Genomic DNA, 15,669 nt, shown 5'->3' with positions numbered 1-15,669 from the left:
ACTTCTTCCTAAATGGCTTTCCACATTGAGATTTTCCAGAATAGTCACTCCTAAGAGGCCCAACCATTTCAGTTATCAACTAATTCCTAACAGCTGAGGCTACAAAGACCGAAAAGTGCATTTACAACCCTAATAATTAATTATTTCCACAGTCAGGCAATAGTCAGGTAAGCTTAGAGGAAGCTTCTCAGTAAGAACTCTGGGTGGGAGGGCGGGGGGAGGTACACATGGTTTCTCTTACTTTTCAGCATGTTATGTAGTTCTATTCTCTACCAAATTCACTTCTTGTTGCCACCCAGCACAGCTACCCTCTCTCCACATGAATCACCAGAGAATGAAGGCTATTTTATCAACCTTCTGTTGAAGGTTGCAAAGAGTCAGTTTGTTTTGGTAGATCCTATCCACAGGTCAGAATTTGGGATTTCTCTAATTTGGCCCTCAGGGTGTTATTTCCAACACCTTTTTCTTTTGTAGGAAGCTGAATTAGTCCCTAGCTAGAATCTTAATGTTTCCCAGTTAAGAAAATGAGGTAACAAATATCTCTAAAAGGCCAGGAACTGCGCATTCAGAACCTAATACAGTTTGTGGTATCCTTTTTTTTTCCAAGACCAACAAAGGTCTTGAACACTAAGATAAGCAGAAAAGCTCTTCCAAAAGTCATCAGTGGAAGTTCCAGGAATTCATCACACAGCTTAATTACTGAGGGCCTACGTGCCCAGGACTTCCCTTGTGGCTCAGCTGGTAAAAAATCTGCTGGCAATGTGGGAGACCTGGGTTCCATCCCTGGGTAGGGAAGATCCCCTGGAGAAAGGAAAGGTTACCCACTCCAGTATTCTGTACTAAAGAATTCCATGGACAGTCTATGAGGTCTCAAAGAGTCAGACATGAATGAGCGACTTTCACTTTCACTGCCCAGAGCAATGCAACAAGCCCAGGTTTCCAGAAGGGTCAGACAGGTCTAACTTGTAGGTAGTATAGCACTTAGAGGAAGTAATTCAAGAGAGCGCAAGATTCTTTGAAATAAGAACGTGGGACCTGAAACTACAGATGTTAGTTTCATCACTTTAAAAGGGAAACAACTACTAGCTAGAAAGACATTCTGCTACAGGATAAGATCCTTTAATTCCTTGCTTGGGCTAAGAACAGAGGACCTCCTCCTCCACTGGTGCCTATTACAGGCACCAAACTCACCTGTTCTGACAGTTCACAGCAGTCTACTCAGTAATGGGGGTTCCACTAGCCTGTTGAATTTTCCTGAAAATTTCCAGTCCCAGATCACAATTCTTGTAATCATCTTTTTCGAGGGACACAATATCCAAAAGAGTTTGAAACCAGGATTGGGCTTAAAGGATTCTTAGCTACACCCAGCGAGGAGGCTCAGTTTCTGAAACTTGAGGCTGTGTGCTCCAGATGTCCTTTTCTACAGCTCATTCAAGCAGAAACTCCACACCTGACTCGCAGAACAAAAGCTTTCCCTCCCAGAAAAAGCTCCCTTCAAAGGAGAAGGTGAAAGGATATTTGACCACTTTCTTACTTTAGCAACTGTGTTCCCTGCTGCATGAGGAGACTTAAATTAGATGCAATAAGAACTCTTAACAGCTGCAAGAACTGTTATCTCCCAAAATGGGTAAGACAAGAGTTCATGTGATTCCCCTTTACCCAAAGTCTTTAAAAATAGACCAGATCATCGTGGATCATGTTTATTAGATAATCCATGAACTCCCTTTGGAAGCAAGCACAGGAACTGTATGACTTCCAGGGTCCTTTATGTGCTATGAGCCTATAAATTTGTATTTTCTACTTTTAATTTATACGTGATGACCCTGAACTAAAGCCTGCATAACTGCCAGGGCCACCTAATTACCAGCAAGCAGTCTCTCAAACTATAAAGCATCCAAAGTTAAGAACACATTCCACACCATAAAAATAGCGTCACCCCAAACCCAGCAGGCACAGAATGAAGAAAATAACTGCAGACATGCCTGCAGCTCCCTCTGCGATGCATCTGCAAGTGTTTCCTGACACGTCTCAGAACAGTCCTGCTTTTAGATGCTAGAAAAAAAGAAACAGATCACCTACCTGTGAATAGCGGGCTGAAGGAGACTGGAGAAAAGGCACTTTGAGTTCTTGTCAACCTGGGTTTCCTGAGGGGTGAGAAAGCACACAGAGAATGAGGCGGAGAATGAACACACATGCATTTAAATCACTGCAGTGCTCAATTCCAGATGCACCGAAAAATAAAGCACACCCAAGTCATTGTCAACCGCACTTTTGTAATAAAGACTAAAATTTAAAGAGGGAAAAATAAAATAATTAAGGCGATTCCTTAAATAGATTTGGCTACAGAATTCACCAGCCTACAAAGCAATAAGAAATCTCTTTGGAGCTTTCCACACCCATCACCTTAAAAGAGTAAAACATCTTGAGTGGTAATTAGTAAGTCCACTTCTAGAGGAAGGAATTCAGATGCAGAGTTGATTCTCACAGGAAAGCCAAGAGAAAGGCTCTTGACCTGAACAGGTGCCACTTCAGAGCACCAGCTTTCCCTCTGGGCCTGCTCTTAGGAACAGGAGGTCCCAAAGTGAACCAGGCAAGATTTTTGGATTTGAGAATAGCACTACAGGATATACATGCAATCTTCAACCAGTAAGGCCTCTGATTTCTGCAAAATGCCCCCAAGCCACGGGTCAAAGCCAACAGCCAACAAGGGAGCCTCTTCAAGTTAAGATGCTCTGCCTGGCACCCAAAGAAGGTGGCCTCTTCTTTTTTTGAGCTGCTAGTCATAGCCTCCCCACCACCCCATGCCTGTTCTTGATGCTGCTCCCAAACCAGCTGGAAAACCCAGATTTCTGAAGACACACCAAAGGTAACTTCACACTACACCAATTTCAACTGGCTTGGGGTGAGAAATGAAATGAAAGGAATCCAAAAGACTGATAAAATTCTTTCTGGCTAGAAATGTGCTAATCATCTCAGGATGATTGAACTGACTACAAGGGAAAGAAGTGGAGGTGATGAAAATATGCTGTATCTTGATTGTGGAAGAGGTTATGATTTTGACATCTGTCAAAATTAACAGAACCAAGCAACGAAAAAAAGGTGAATTTTAGGAGGTATATAAATTGTAGCTCAATAAATCAGCCTTTAAAAAAAAATCCACTGCCAAATTAAATGCCTGACTCCACACCTTAGAGCTGGCTCACTTTCCAAAATTACTCTCACCCAAAGGTTTAAATAAAACTTCAACTGTACCAAGAGATGGGGAAAAGCAAAGAAAATCCAAAATGAAATCCTACTTTGAATTATTTGACTTTGGAAGATCTTTATGCATTTATGTTTTAACACAGATGTCTGTGCTTCTCAGAACTCACTTGAAACAGAATTTCAAAACCATACTGTGAAGACCTTGCTCAGAAATAGCTGAGATGCTGGGCTCCCTTTCCTGACCCATCTCACACTCCCTCTGCAGCCGCCTCCATGCTGAGACTTGAGAAGTCTAATGACGGTGCCCACTGTGCACGCCCCGCCCACAGCACACACAGGGAGGTGGCTGCATCCGCAAAAGACAGGAGCACACACAGTCCCTCTATTTATAAAAGTTGCTTGTGGCAGTCTGCAGCTTAGTCCCAGCACTCCAGAGGTCTGGGACAGAAAATGAATCCCACTGGACGTTAAGACTGAAGAGCGTCCAAGCTGATTTTTATTCGGTAACTTGTGGATACAACATTAAGCGCAGCAAGCAGAAACCCAAAGCACTGGCCTCTCAGAGGGTTCACACCTCAGCCATTTGGCTGTTTGCCTCTTTTCAAAGGAAGCTCCATCACTCTGCCATCTGCCCATGCTGAGGACGAAGCCCCTCAGTGCCGAGCACTGAAGAACAGCAGCACCCAATGCACACATCTTGCCGAGGCCGCCTCGCTCCAGCTCATCTTCTCCCCGCCCCCGGCATTTTGAAGAAGAAAATCATAGTTTCTAGGATCTAGAAAAAGAAATATATATGACTCTAAACCCAGGCAGAGCCATTTGAGTGTCTCAGAATGTTTTTTTTTTTTTTTTTTTTTCAGACAAATAAGGAAGCTTAGAGAGGTAGAAGGTCTAAGAGGATGAAAGGCTAATAACAAATACAAGTGCTTCCTTCTCTCTTTGGGGAGATATTGTCTAACTAAAAATCCAAAGCAGTTTCTGTCTCAAAGATCCTGAGAGCATTCTAATGGCAGTCATTCATGAAAAGACAAATCTAGACAAACATAAAAAACAAAGCAAGGGAATGATTAACATAAAATTGAGGATGGTGGTTACACTGGGGAGGGGGGAGATGTAATCAGGAAGCCACACTCAGGGATCTTCAAAGATACTGATAACATTTTATTTGTTAAGCTTAGTGATGGTTACCTAAATATACATTTCATCATTATTATAGTATATACATTTTAGAAATTTTTTTGTATATCTGAAACATTTAAAATGATAACCATTCTAAGCTAGATTTTCTGTTTTTTGGAAAGCAACAAGAATGATATGGCTCCAGGTAAAATTTTTAACTAACCCTTCAATACGACATTCCCATATTAGTCATCTCCTCCCCAAATCACCTTGACAAGCATTATGGTACAAAGCTAAGCCACTGTAACTCTGCCAGTGGACCACTTGCATCTTAGCAGCAGAAAGACCTGAGGGGTGATGTCAGGTAGGACATGGTGGGCTATGCCTCAGGTGGCAAGCAGGAGACCTTAGGTCTTCTCTGCGGCTAGCAGTCCTTTGTGTTAGCAATGCACTGCTTGTGCTTCGGGTAACAAAGACATAAGATGTCTCTGTCCATTTCCACTCTGCAAATTACTAATTAAATGGCAACAGATCTGTGGGATAAAAGGAGTTAAAAACATTAGACTAGACAGGCTGACAACACACTGATATAACTACTGGCCACTTTTCAAATTCCCTGAAACATAAAATACAAACAATGACATAGTAATGCTCTTTCTCTCTTGTCCATAAATCCCCTCTACAGTGTCCTAAGACTTACACATGTCTTTTGCTAACTTTTAAAGTAGGGATCCAAATATCAGGTTTTGCAGCCACAATTTACCTCTGCCCCTGTTAAAGCACACAGTGCCAAGTCAGCCAGCCTGTGCCATTTCCAACACATTACAAGCCAGTGTCTGTTCATGTGCTATAGGCACAAAAACCATGTGCTCATTTTTAGTTCCAATACACAGACATCTGTGCAACAAGGTCAGATCCAAAACTCCACCATAAACCAACTAAAGAACCTATGGAGGGAACTTCCAGGGAAAGGCCCAGAGGGGTAGCCCAAGGTCTAAAAGCTTAGAAATGATGTCAGTGAGCAAAATGTAAAGAAGTAAAAGACATAAGACTCAAATGGACAGAGATTTATAAAGCCAGGTTGCTCATTCCAAAACAGAGCTGCCAATCACAACCACTTCGTGGAAAAATAGTTGAAAAGATCAACAGAATATGGACCCAAAACCTAAACATAAAGACAGACCCTCTTCACCACACCATAAAATCATTTTTCTCTCAGTATGTCACGCCCTTTCTCAAAAAGACTCTCTTAGACCTGAAGACCCAAGAAAACAGAGAAAAGGGTTTCTCTTGTCTGCTAGGTCTATCCATGACAGCAGGGCCCCAAACTGACACCAAGGCAGCCTCTCTTTCCAAAACTGTATCTTTTTTCCCCAAACAAATAGATAGGAAACCACTACAAAACTGTTCTCCATTTTTCCACCTCACAACTATGAAGACTGCCAGTAATAGCCTCAGCCATTAAGTAGGAAAAAAAAAACCCTTGAGAAATGAACAAGGTAGCCATTTCCAACCAAATGTGTATTATGGAATGCTTCAAAAAAAGTCGGGTTGAATGCTATTTCTCACCAAATACAAAGGAAGACAATCAGTGAAACATATGTGAACCAGACAAGGGAACTTCACTGGTTTTCCTGAAATAGCAATCCTATATAACACTGAAGCCCATAGGCATCAAGCCCAGCTCTCTGAATTTCAACATATGTGTGTTACACAGCCTAGCCCAGTTCTCCAAAACAGAAACATGATTAGCTGGTAAGCCTATGTATTCCTTCACTTCAAGAGTTCTCTAAGCTAACTCATACTAGACCTCAGGACCTAAGACTCAGTGTATCCAGGAAGGTCAACTTGGCAGACTCCAAAGCATCTGAAAGGAACTAAAGTTTTGCTTAATGTTAAAATACAAGGGACTTCCCTGGTGGTCCAGTGGCTAAGAATGCAGGTGGCCTGGGTTCAATCCCTGGTCAAGGAACTAGATCTTGTGTCCCTCAACTAAAGATCACAGCCAAATAAATAAATAATTTTTTTTTAAATATGGAAACTATTAAGTCTTGTAAAATGATCATAGGGGGACTTCCCTCGTGGTTCAGTGGTTAAGACTCTGTACTTCCACCACAGGGGGTGCAGGTTAGTTCCTCTGGTCAAGGAACTAAGATCCTACATGCCATGCAGCACTGCCAAAAAAAATAAAATAAAATTTAAAATAATTGTAGGAGGGCTTCCCTGGTGGTCCAATGGTTGAGAGGCAGCCTGCCAGTGCAGGGGACACAGGTTCAACCCCTGCTCTGAGAAGACCCCATACACCCTGAGGCAACTACGGACTCAGTGCTCCAGAGTGCACAAGCCACGACTTCTGAAGCCTGGAGGCTGCGCTCCGGAACGAGAGGCCAACAGCAATGAGTAGCCAAGAGTGGCCCCTGCTCACTCCAACTAGAGAAGGCTTGTGCACAGCACAGGAGACCCAGCACAGTCAAAAATAAAATAAACATTAAAAAAAAAAAATGATTGTTGGAGATACTTTCTCATGATAGCTGTGGGAAAGGTAAATGCTGAGAAAAGCAAAGAGAATCATGCCCAGAGGTTACTGCAAAAGCCCCAAATTATACTGCAGAGACTCATAATTAACCCCAACCAACAATAAGAAGGCAGGCATATACCTTCTGACAAAAGGCTGACACTTCTCATGGCTTCCAGGTCCTACCAATAGAAACAAGAGAACAAGCTAAAAATCCAAACTTATCCTTCCTCCCAACAGGGCAGACTTACTAAGGAGGTGTAGATCCATAAAAATCACAACTACCCTGGCCAGACTTATCAAGTTTCTCACAGCTGCAAGACTGCCAGCAAGACTGGCACATAGTAAGCTATGGAAAAGCTAACAAGAAAATCTAACAGTACCAAATCCTAAGCATTTTTTAAAACTTCACCAGTTCTATTTTACTACTTCTCCTCCAAAAGCAAAAAATATTCCATCTCAATTTCTCTCGTCTTCGCTCTGTTCCTATAAGGTCAGGAACAAGACAGGAATCACTCCCATTTTACAGATTAAAAAAGGAGGGAAGCATAAAGAAAACAAAATTGGCCTGCATCTCACAGGTGATGTTGGAGTCCTACATGGCATCCAGATGTTCATATTCTCTGTACAACAGGCTGCCTCCTGATAGCAGTCACCAAACGTTCATACACGAATACCTAGCTCTTCTCCAATGCATCATAAAAAGTTCTTGGACCAAAAAATGTAATTCTCCAGTGCCCTGAACTAAGCTTCTTTGCAGAGCTACAGACCAATTTGCTCTGCAGGAGAAATCGGTACTGTGCTTAGCGTGAGGGTTGGTGACAGAGCAGCCAATGACCATTAAATTCTGCTTCCAAAGGCAAAAAACCGTACAATGTTATATGCCTTTTCCTCTTCCTAATCTATTAGACGTTGCAGCTAATTTCACGCCACACCTCATATTTGGCGTCTCTGGAATCTCAGACCAAGTCCTGGTCAATATGGAACAAAGGCAGGACAAACCACAAGAAAATCAGCAATCTATCCTAGGTCATTACCCACAGCTTCAATCCTGCCCTGCCCCCAGAAAATGAAAATTTCATCTACACCGCTAAGTGGAGCATTGAATGCAGAGCCTACCAGAAAAAAAGCTGCTTCAGCAGCCATACGCTTTTTCAGACCTGAGCTCCCAGCGTGAGTTCATTGGGAAGCAAATGGTGAAACACACATTTACCTGAAGGGATAACACGCATCAACTAACTGGTTTCTTCAGGGAGTTTAGGTTTTGTCTGATCCCAAGATGAGACCCTGGCAAGCTGTTCAGAAAAGGCAACAAAATCAAACTGACCAGGAATTTCCTGGTGGTCCAGTGATTAGGACTCCACACTCCCACTGCAGGGAACACAGGTTCCATCCCTGAGTCAAGGAACTAAGATTCCCCAGGCCATGTGGCCAAGAAACAACAAAAAAATGACCCCATGCTTTCCTCTTGGAGTAAAAAGTTCCTTTGAAAGGAGAAGTCCATGGACGAGTGATTTTCAGTCCAGATCATATGAGGGAGTTTTTTTTTTTAATTCAAATTTTGGGGCCATCTGATCTTTTCCCAAAGCTCCCCACGTGAATCTGGTGCACAGTAAAATTCTCAATTTGTCTACCTGTTTTTCAGCCTTGGGTTGTGGCTGCTGGTGCATCTCATGAATCCATCACATGAGCTGCACCAAAACCAATCCCAAACGTTCTAAGAACCCATTCAGCAGTGCAAACCACAGTGGCAGTTACCACAAGGGAAAATCTAACACTGGATGTCAGAGAGCTGTCTGCACTTCAGAAATGCAGAAAAAAACTCTATGTCTAAGTTTGGAATTTTCATCAACTGGGGTAGAATTCATGTACCAATACAGGTGGCCCAGTGGTATAGAATCCGCCTGCCAATGCAGGAGATGCAAGAGATGCAGTTTTGACCCCTGGGTGGGGAAGATCCCTGGAGGAGGAAATGGCAACCCATACCAGTATTCTTGCCTGGAAAATTCCATGAACAGAGGGGCCTGGTGGGTTGCAAAGTCAGACACAACTGAGTATGCATGCACACCATACTTAGAATTCTCATACAGGTTTGAGAACAAGGCTATTTTCTATTCTCACAGTGGTTAGCACACAGGCTTGAGATATCATGTCTAAGAAACCAATCAAGAAAACATTAAAATTTTGACTAGAGATGCCCAGTCAACTGCTGGCCTACAACTACACAAGTTTGTCACACCATTTGCATGCATGAGTGTGAAGAGTGTGAGGTGCTGGTACACAGAAAGAATAAGCAAGGTGGTCAAACTCAAACTTTCGGCCCCAAAGGCCACACCTTTCCAGCAAGCTTCCTGCCAGGGGTAATGGTAGACATATACCTTGAAAAAACTTTAAAAGCTGGGCGGGGGTGGCGGCGGGGTGGTTTCAAATCACCGCCCAACTAGAGAGATGCTAACCAGCTGAGAAGTTGGGGGGGGGGGGGAGTGAAGGCTGCTCCCACAAACAGCTCTGACCTATTAGGCGGTATTACCACCTTTAGCCCCAAGTCTCTCCCTCCTGATGAAGGCCACATCTTAAGAACTGTCAGGATCTTTTTAGCAGTAGAATAAAAGGGAAATGAAATGAAAAAAGGAAGTTTGTCAGCCAGCACCAATGCCCCCGAACCGGTCTCACCTCCCCGGGTCCAGCTCCCGGCCCGCAGAGCCGCCCATGTCTGTCAGGCTCGCAGCTGAAGCAGCCAGCTCTCCAGAAGGCCTCTTGCCGGCCCCATCCCCACCGCCAGAGCCACCGTTGCAGCTCTTCGTGCGAAAGAGGCGACTGAGGCGGATTTTGAGGGAGCCCTTCCGAGAAAGGCCGGCGAGTGGCCGGAGGGGCCCAGGAGGAGGCGGCGGCGGGGGAGGCTGCTGCAGCTGCTCCCCTCGACTCAAGCGCCCGGGAGGGACCAAGTCCTGCATCGGGAAGGGCACCGGGGGTAATTCAGAACCGGGGGGCTGCAGTAGAAGCCGGCCGCCCCCTCCTCCTCCTCCGCGGCCCGGGCTGCTGAGCTCCTCTTCCGAGCAGCTGTTAGTCTCCAGGCTCTCTGCCTCCGACTCCAAGCCCTCCAGGACCAGCAGCGCGTCGCTCGTTTCCGTGGGGTCCTCCCCGGCCTGCGGGGCGGCAGCAGGCGGCTGGGGCTGCGGAGGGAGCGGCTGCGGGGGACACGGGCACGGGCAGCAACCCCCACCGACCATCTTGACCCCCGGCCCCGCCGGCTGCCCGAGCCCCAGAGCGGCCAACTGCGCCTCCAGTCCAGCCGCCGGGCCCCAGGTCCGCTCTAGCGCCAACCCCGGCGGCAGGGCCTTGGGGTCCAGGGCACAGCGGTGCCGGGGACACAGCAGTTCCGAGGGTCCCGGCTCCTGGGCCGCCTCCGCGTCCTCCTCCTCCGGCGGCCGACCCACGTTGCGGAACACCATCAGCTGAGGCGGCCTGGAGCCCCGCGGGCCGGGCCGCGCGAGGAAGGGTGGCGGTGCGGGGCCATGGCCCGGGGGCGGCGGCGGCGGGCCTGGCTCGGGGGCCGCCTCTCCATAGCCGAGCAGGCGGCTCAGGACGCGGTACGAAGCGGCCGCCGCCGCCGCCTCGCCATCCCGGAGTTCGGCCCCCTGCATTGGGGAGAGGGAGGGCGGGCGGCTGGGAGCCGGGCTGGGGTGGGGTCTAGGCCAGGCCCCGCCGGAGCCCCGCCCGCCGCGGCCCCCGGAGCGACAGCGCTAACGGCCGCCGCGGCCTCTGCCTCATAGAGGGGGCGGGGGGTGCGCGGAGCCCAGCGCGAGCCCAGGCCGCGCGTCGCCGCCACCGAGCACCGCCCCCAGGTTGCGTCACTTCCGGGAGATGGTAGTCACGCCCCCTCCCCCAGGGCTTGCTCGCCCTGGCCTCTACCGAGAGTGACGTTGCGCGAGGCCTGGGCCGCTATTGGTCGTGAGCTGCTTGCTTCTCGCCTGGTCTTTAGTCCTCAACTCCGACCCCGGTTTTTCACTTCCCGGGCGCTCTGGGCGAAACCACCCTTTCGGTTGAGAGTAAGGTGGGATGGCCCTGGAAAGCCTGGTATCGTCCTGGGAGAGAGCTGCTGGCCTTGGGAGGACAATACCTCTGGCCCTGGTCCTGCCTATGCAGCTTGCGATGTGTGACCGTGGACGAGTCATTTGCTCATTGACTGTATCCCCGCCTTGGCATCCAGTGAATATTTATAGAGTGACACATGAGGAATATGTTCTAGAGCCAGGGCTGTGCTGATAAATGTTGAACGGCCGACTGTTGGGAGAAAAGGGGAATGTATGCATATGATATATATGTACATAAATTTATCAGAAATTGTACTGATATAGGCGGAGAAGGCAATGACACCCCACTCCAGTACTCTTGCCTGGAAAATCCCATGGACGGAGGAGCCTGGTGGGCTGCAATCCTTGGGGTCGCTAAGAGTCGGACACGCCTAGCGACTTCACTTTCACTTTTCACTTTAATGCATTGGAGAGGAAAATGGCAACCCACTCCAGTGTTCTTGCCTGGAGAATCCCAGGGACGGGGAGCCTGGTGGGCTGCTGTCTATGGGGTCGCACAGAGTCCGACAAGACTGAAGCGACTTAGCAGCAGCAGCAGCAGTACTGATGTAAAGGATATGTAGCACGGAATTTACAAATAATAATGTACATTTGCAAATTCTTTATAACCACAGAATTTATTCTCACAGAATACTTTCATTGATTTTTGCCAAACTCCTATATGGGTAGCCAAACTGGTTTCTGTTGGGGGGGCGATGTAAATGTGACATGGTTACTGGTTGATGTCCTCTGTGTCAGTGTAAGAAAAAAATGAATAAACAAAGACGTCTTAACTGTCAATTATGGGAGCAACTTCCTTGCTGATCAGAAAACAGTTTTCAAATAACTGAAAGAATGTTTCCTCAAGCTTTGTCTATCCAGAATGTAATGGCTACAGACATAATATATTCATTTAAAATCAGAATTGTTATTCTCCATTACTTTCTTAAATCTAGATAAAGAATGAAACAATAAATCAAGTCCCTTTCTGTAGTGTTTGCCAATTCTATGGTGCAAAGATTCCCACCAAGGCTGGTTTCAATCTACCATCCTGACTTTATTGAATACAGAGAATACTCTCAGGTGGAAGTTTCATATTATGTAGCAGAAGCAGTAATACAAATAGCCTCAAGAGCATAGGTAAATAATAACAGTAAAATTATTGAGAAGTGATGAGTTTTTGGAATTTATTACCTTTGTTTTTAATACATTTAATTATAAGTTTGTTTGATTTAATTTTCAATAATTGGCTGTGTTTAACAACTGGCTTACAAAATTTCTGAAATTTTAACAGTGGTCTTTCACAAGCCAGTTCCACATCACCACTATACTTCAGTTTTCTCATCTGCAAAATCAGAATAAGGATTGCTCCTTTGCTTACCTGCAAGCATGCTGTGAAGATCAAATAAAACCAAGCCTGTGTAGAGGAGGTGTGACTGGGGGCAGGGAGACCAGCCCCACTGCAATCATCCCATGAAGAGATGCTGAGGGATGCAAAGGATACGGAGGAAGGATTGTCTAGCAGTATTTAGCAACTTTAGTACCTGAAGGTGCATTGAGGGGTAGATGTTCGAGCCATCTGCTATGAGTTTTACAGCCAGAGAGACCTTTTAAAACTGAATATTTGCCAGTAGCCTGTGATTATAACCCTCTGTGCTTTCCCATTGTTCTTAAGCTAAAGATAGAACTCCCTAAGGAGGCCTATGGGGTCCTGTGTGATCCGACCCCTGCTTCTCTGGCCTCATCTTCCACCAAGCTCCACCTTGTTCTCTCTGCCCTGCTGTTCCAGTAGCCCCCTGGGTCAGGCTCACACACTTTATGACCATCGCATAAGTGATTCTCTTTTCTTGAAAGGCCTGTTCCCTCCATTTTTTTGCTTCCTACTCATCCTTCCAGTTAGACTTACTCCTTTCTACCTCAGGGAAATCTCCTTGCCTGGGTAATTCCTCCTCCCTGAGTTCTAAGACTACTCTTTTGTTGCACTTAATTGCACAAGTGTGATTTGTCATCTGTCTGTGGCGTTATTTGATTAAAGTCTGTCTTCCCTACTAAACCATCAGCTCCGTGAGAGCAGGGGTCTAGTTTGCTTTTTTTCCATCATGGACTCTCCAGTGCCACGGACTGCCTGGCACAAAGTAGGCCCTTGATACATGGAATGATGGTTCTATGCTTATAAGAGACTCCTGATACAAATTCATCTCTGATTCTGCACAACAGAATTAATAACCTCCCTTGCCCAGGTCACACAGTCCAAAAAGATGCAGTGGAATTCAAAATTAGTTCTGATCCCAAAGAGTATATTTTCTACCCTCTCTCCCTCAGCTCCCTCTTAGGTGTCACTTAAGTTTCTGGAGAAAAGAAGAGAAATTGCTATAGGATCATAGAACACCAGAGGCCTAAGAAGACCACCCAAACAAGACCCTGGTTATTTCTGGAAAATTCTGGCTGGGGATCAGATTACCCCATCAATGCAAGGTCTTGAAGCTCTGCAGCACCCTCTGCTGCCCAGCTAATTTCTTGGCCCCAGAGGGAAGCCAGCTGTTTCTGCCCCCTGGGTTATCTCCACCAGCCCAGAACACCCAGAGGCCAAGGGGAATGTGCACAGGCTCTTTCTAACGCAGGGCAAGGAATGCTGCCTTTTTCCATTTCCCTTAATATCTAGGGACCTGTACCCCAGTTCCTGGAAAAAATATTGAAAATTAAGCTCCAAGCAAAGGAAGTGTATTTTTGGGTGAGTTGGATTTGTGTGAGTGTGTGTTGGGTGGATTTTGTGTCCATAGATACCTTTTTCTTGAGGGCTATATAAGTTATCTCTGCAGTGGTAGAACCCTAGTTTTAAAGGTTTGCAAAGAACAACACAGAGAATCTAAACCAGTTTTGAGTTCACGCACTCATTCAGCAACGGCTTCGAGTACAGTGATGAGTAAGACAGGCACGGTCTCTGCCCCTCTGGAGCTTGCCATCTAGTTTGAGTCCTAGTCCTGCCACTTCCTCAACATATTACCAAGAGCAAATAATTAAACACCTTTGAACCTGTGTTTCATTTGTAGAAATAGGTCAATCCCCCTTTGATGGGGCTGTCGTAGGGATTAAATGAAAACTTACACGCAATTGCTACGTGCGTGTGTGCTAAGTCACCTACCTCAGTTGTGTCAGACTCTTTGCAACCCTGTGGACTAGCGCCCACCACGTAGGTCGGTTCTTTACCACTAGCGCCACCTGGGAAACAAATGCTGCAGTGCTATACAGACATTAGTTGTTATGAAAAACTTCTTGGAGGAAAAAACAACTATTATGTCTTCACCAAAAGTGTCCTGTTGGCTCTTGGCTAAGAGTAACCAGTAATACCAAGAACATGGAATGGGGCACTTGCTCACCATGCCCGCCCCCTGCCATCCCTCTCTCTCTTAGCACATGGAAGCAGAGAGGCAAAGGAGGGAAGTATGGATGTGTGATACAGTCTGACCCCAGTGACCACTTGCTGTAGGCACCTTTAGTTCTGACATTATAGGGATTTTGTGGGGGGTTGTCCCCTAGCCTCCATCTCTTCCCCCACCCTTTACATTCCCAATGAAGGTTCCAAAGCAGAATTGATGTTTGTAGAGGCCACGTGTAAAGCAAGGGAAGTTTTTAGCAACCACCACCCAACCCTTCCTACCTATACTCAGGGATCTGGGGCATCAAAGGCTTAAGAAGGGAGGTGGGCAGAGTGAGAAGGAAAGAAACTAGCAGCGCATCCACAGCAGCCAAATCACTGGGTGACTTGTGATAGGAAGGTGGTGGGAGAGGGACAGAGAGGAAGGCTGAGGCTTTGTTTTGTGGCTGACTTCAAGAATCCACACTCTTCTGGATCCAACATCAACCCCCTACCATCACCCTGTTATTCATCCTTAGAGACCTCAAGAAAGCCTCTCTATAAAGGAGGAAAGCAAGGACCAGAGCTGAAGCGTCTTCCCTAGGATCACGCTGTTGCTTGTGATGGAGCAGGGGTCTACTACCCCACCCAGGGGGGCCTTCCTTTTCCTGCACCACAGTGGTTAAGATTCTGTATTTCCACTTCAGGGAAACAGGTTTGATCCCTGGTCCAGGAACTAAGATCCTGCATGCCAAGCAGTGTGGCCAAAATGAAACAAAACAACAAACAACAAACGCCTGGAGGTGGGGGAGTCCTGCTGGGGATGGAGTGGGGTAAGAGAGTAAACAGTTTTGTCTCTGCTTCTTTCACCCTCATTTTGTCATCCTCAGCCCTGTCTTCCTTCTGTCTTCATGAAGACCATGGCTAACCTCTCCTTGACTGGCTTTTCCCAGTCTTCTTACCCACCACATCCTTCTCCCTGTTGGATACAGTAACTGGAAAGCCCAGAGTTAGCACCGTCTGAGGCAGCCTCCTTGGATCCAGAAGGGTGACCTTCCCTTTGCTGATCCGTCACCCAGTGATTTGGCTCCTGTACATGGCTGTCTGTTAGTTTCTTTCCTTCCCAGTCTGCCCCACCCCCTTCTTAAGTCTTTGATGTCCCAGATCCCCGAGTATAGGTAGGAAGGGTTGGGTGATGGTTGCTAAAAACTTCCCTTGCTTTACACGTGGTCTCTGCAAACAATATCTGCAAACCAGGAAGAAAGCTCTCAGGAGGGAGTCAAATTGGTCAGCACCTTGATCTTGGACTCTGTAGCCTCCAGAACTGTGAGAAATATACTCTTATTGTTTAAGCCACCCAGTCTATGGTATTTTGCTGTGGCAGCCCAAGCTGACTAATACAC

At 46.4% G+C, this 15,669-nt stretch overlaps 1 protein-coding gene across 4 annotated transcripts in view; it reads right to left on the bottom strand.

Annotated features, from left to right (window-relative positions):
• Positions 1 to 10,680, bottom strand: part of SOCS7 (suppressor of cytokine signaling 7) — a 32,497-nt gene extending 21,817 nt beyond the window's left edge. For 3 of the 4 annotated variants that reach the window (XM_020879559.2, XM_070479361.1, XM_070479360.1), the window contains exons 1-2: positions 9,512 to 10,679; positions 2,080 to 2,144 (exon numbers count right to left, since the gene is read on the bottom strand). In XM_020879559.2, coding sequence (XP_020735218.2) covers positions 2,080 to 2,144; positions 9,512 to 10,482 — 1,036 coding nt within the window. In that variant the 5' untranslated portion in view covers positions 10,483 to 10,679. Of the gene's footprint in view, positions 1 to 2,079; positions 2,145 to 9,511 lie in introns of all 4 variants that reach the window. The other variant, XM_070479363.1, reaches the window with a different exon arrangement.
• Between the last annotated feature and the right edge of the window lie 4,989 nt (positions 10,681 to 15,669).

The sequence above is a fragment of the Odocoileus virginianus genome, chromosome 17 (genome assembly GCF_023699985.2).
Source record: "Odocoileus virginianus isolate 20LAN1187 ecotype Illinois chromosome 17, Ovbor_1.2, whole genome shotgun sequence".
NCBI lineage: Eukaryota > Metazoa > Chordata > Mammalia > Artiodactyla > Cervidae > Odocoileus > Odocoileus virginianus.
This window is presented reverse-complemented; position numbering and strand designations above follow the sequence as displayed.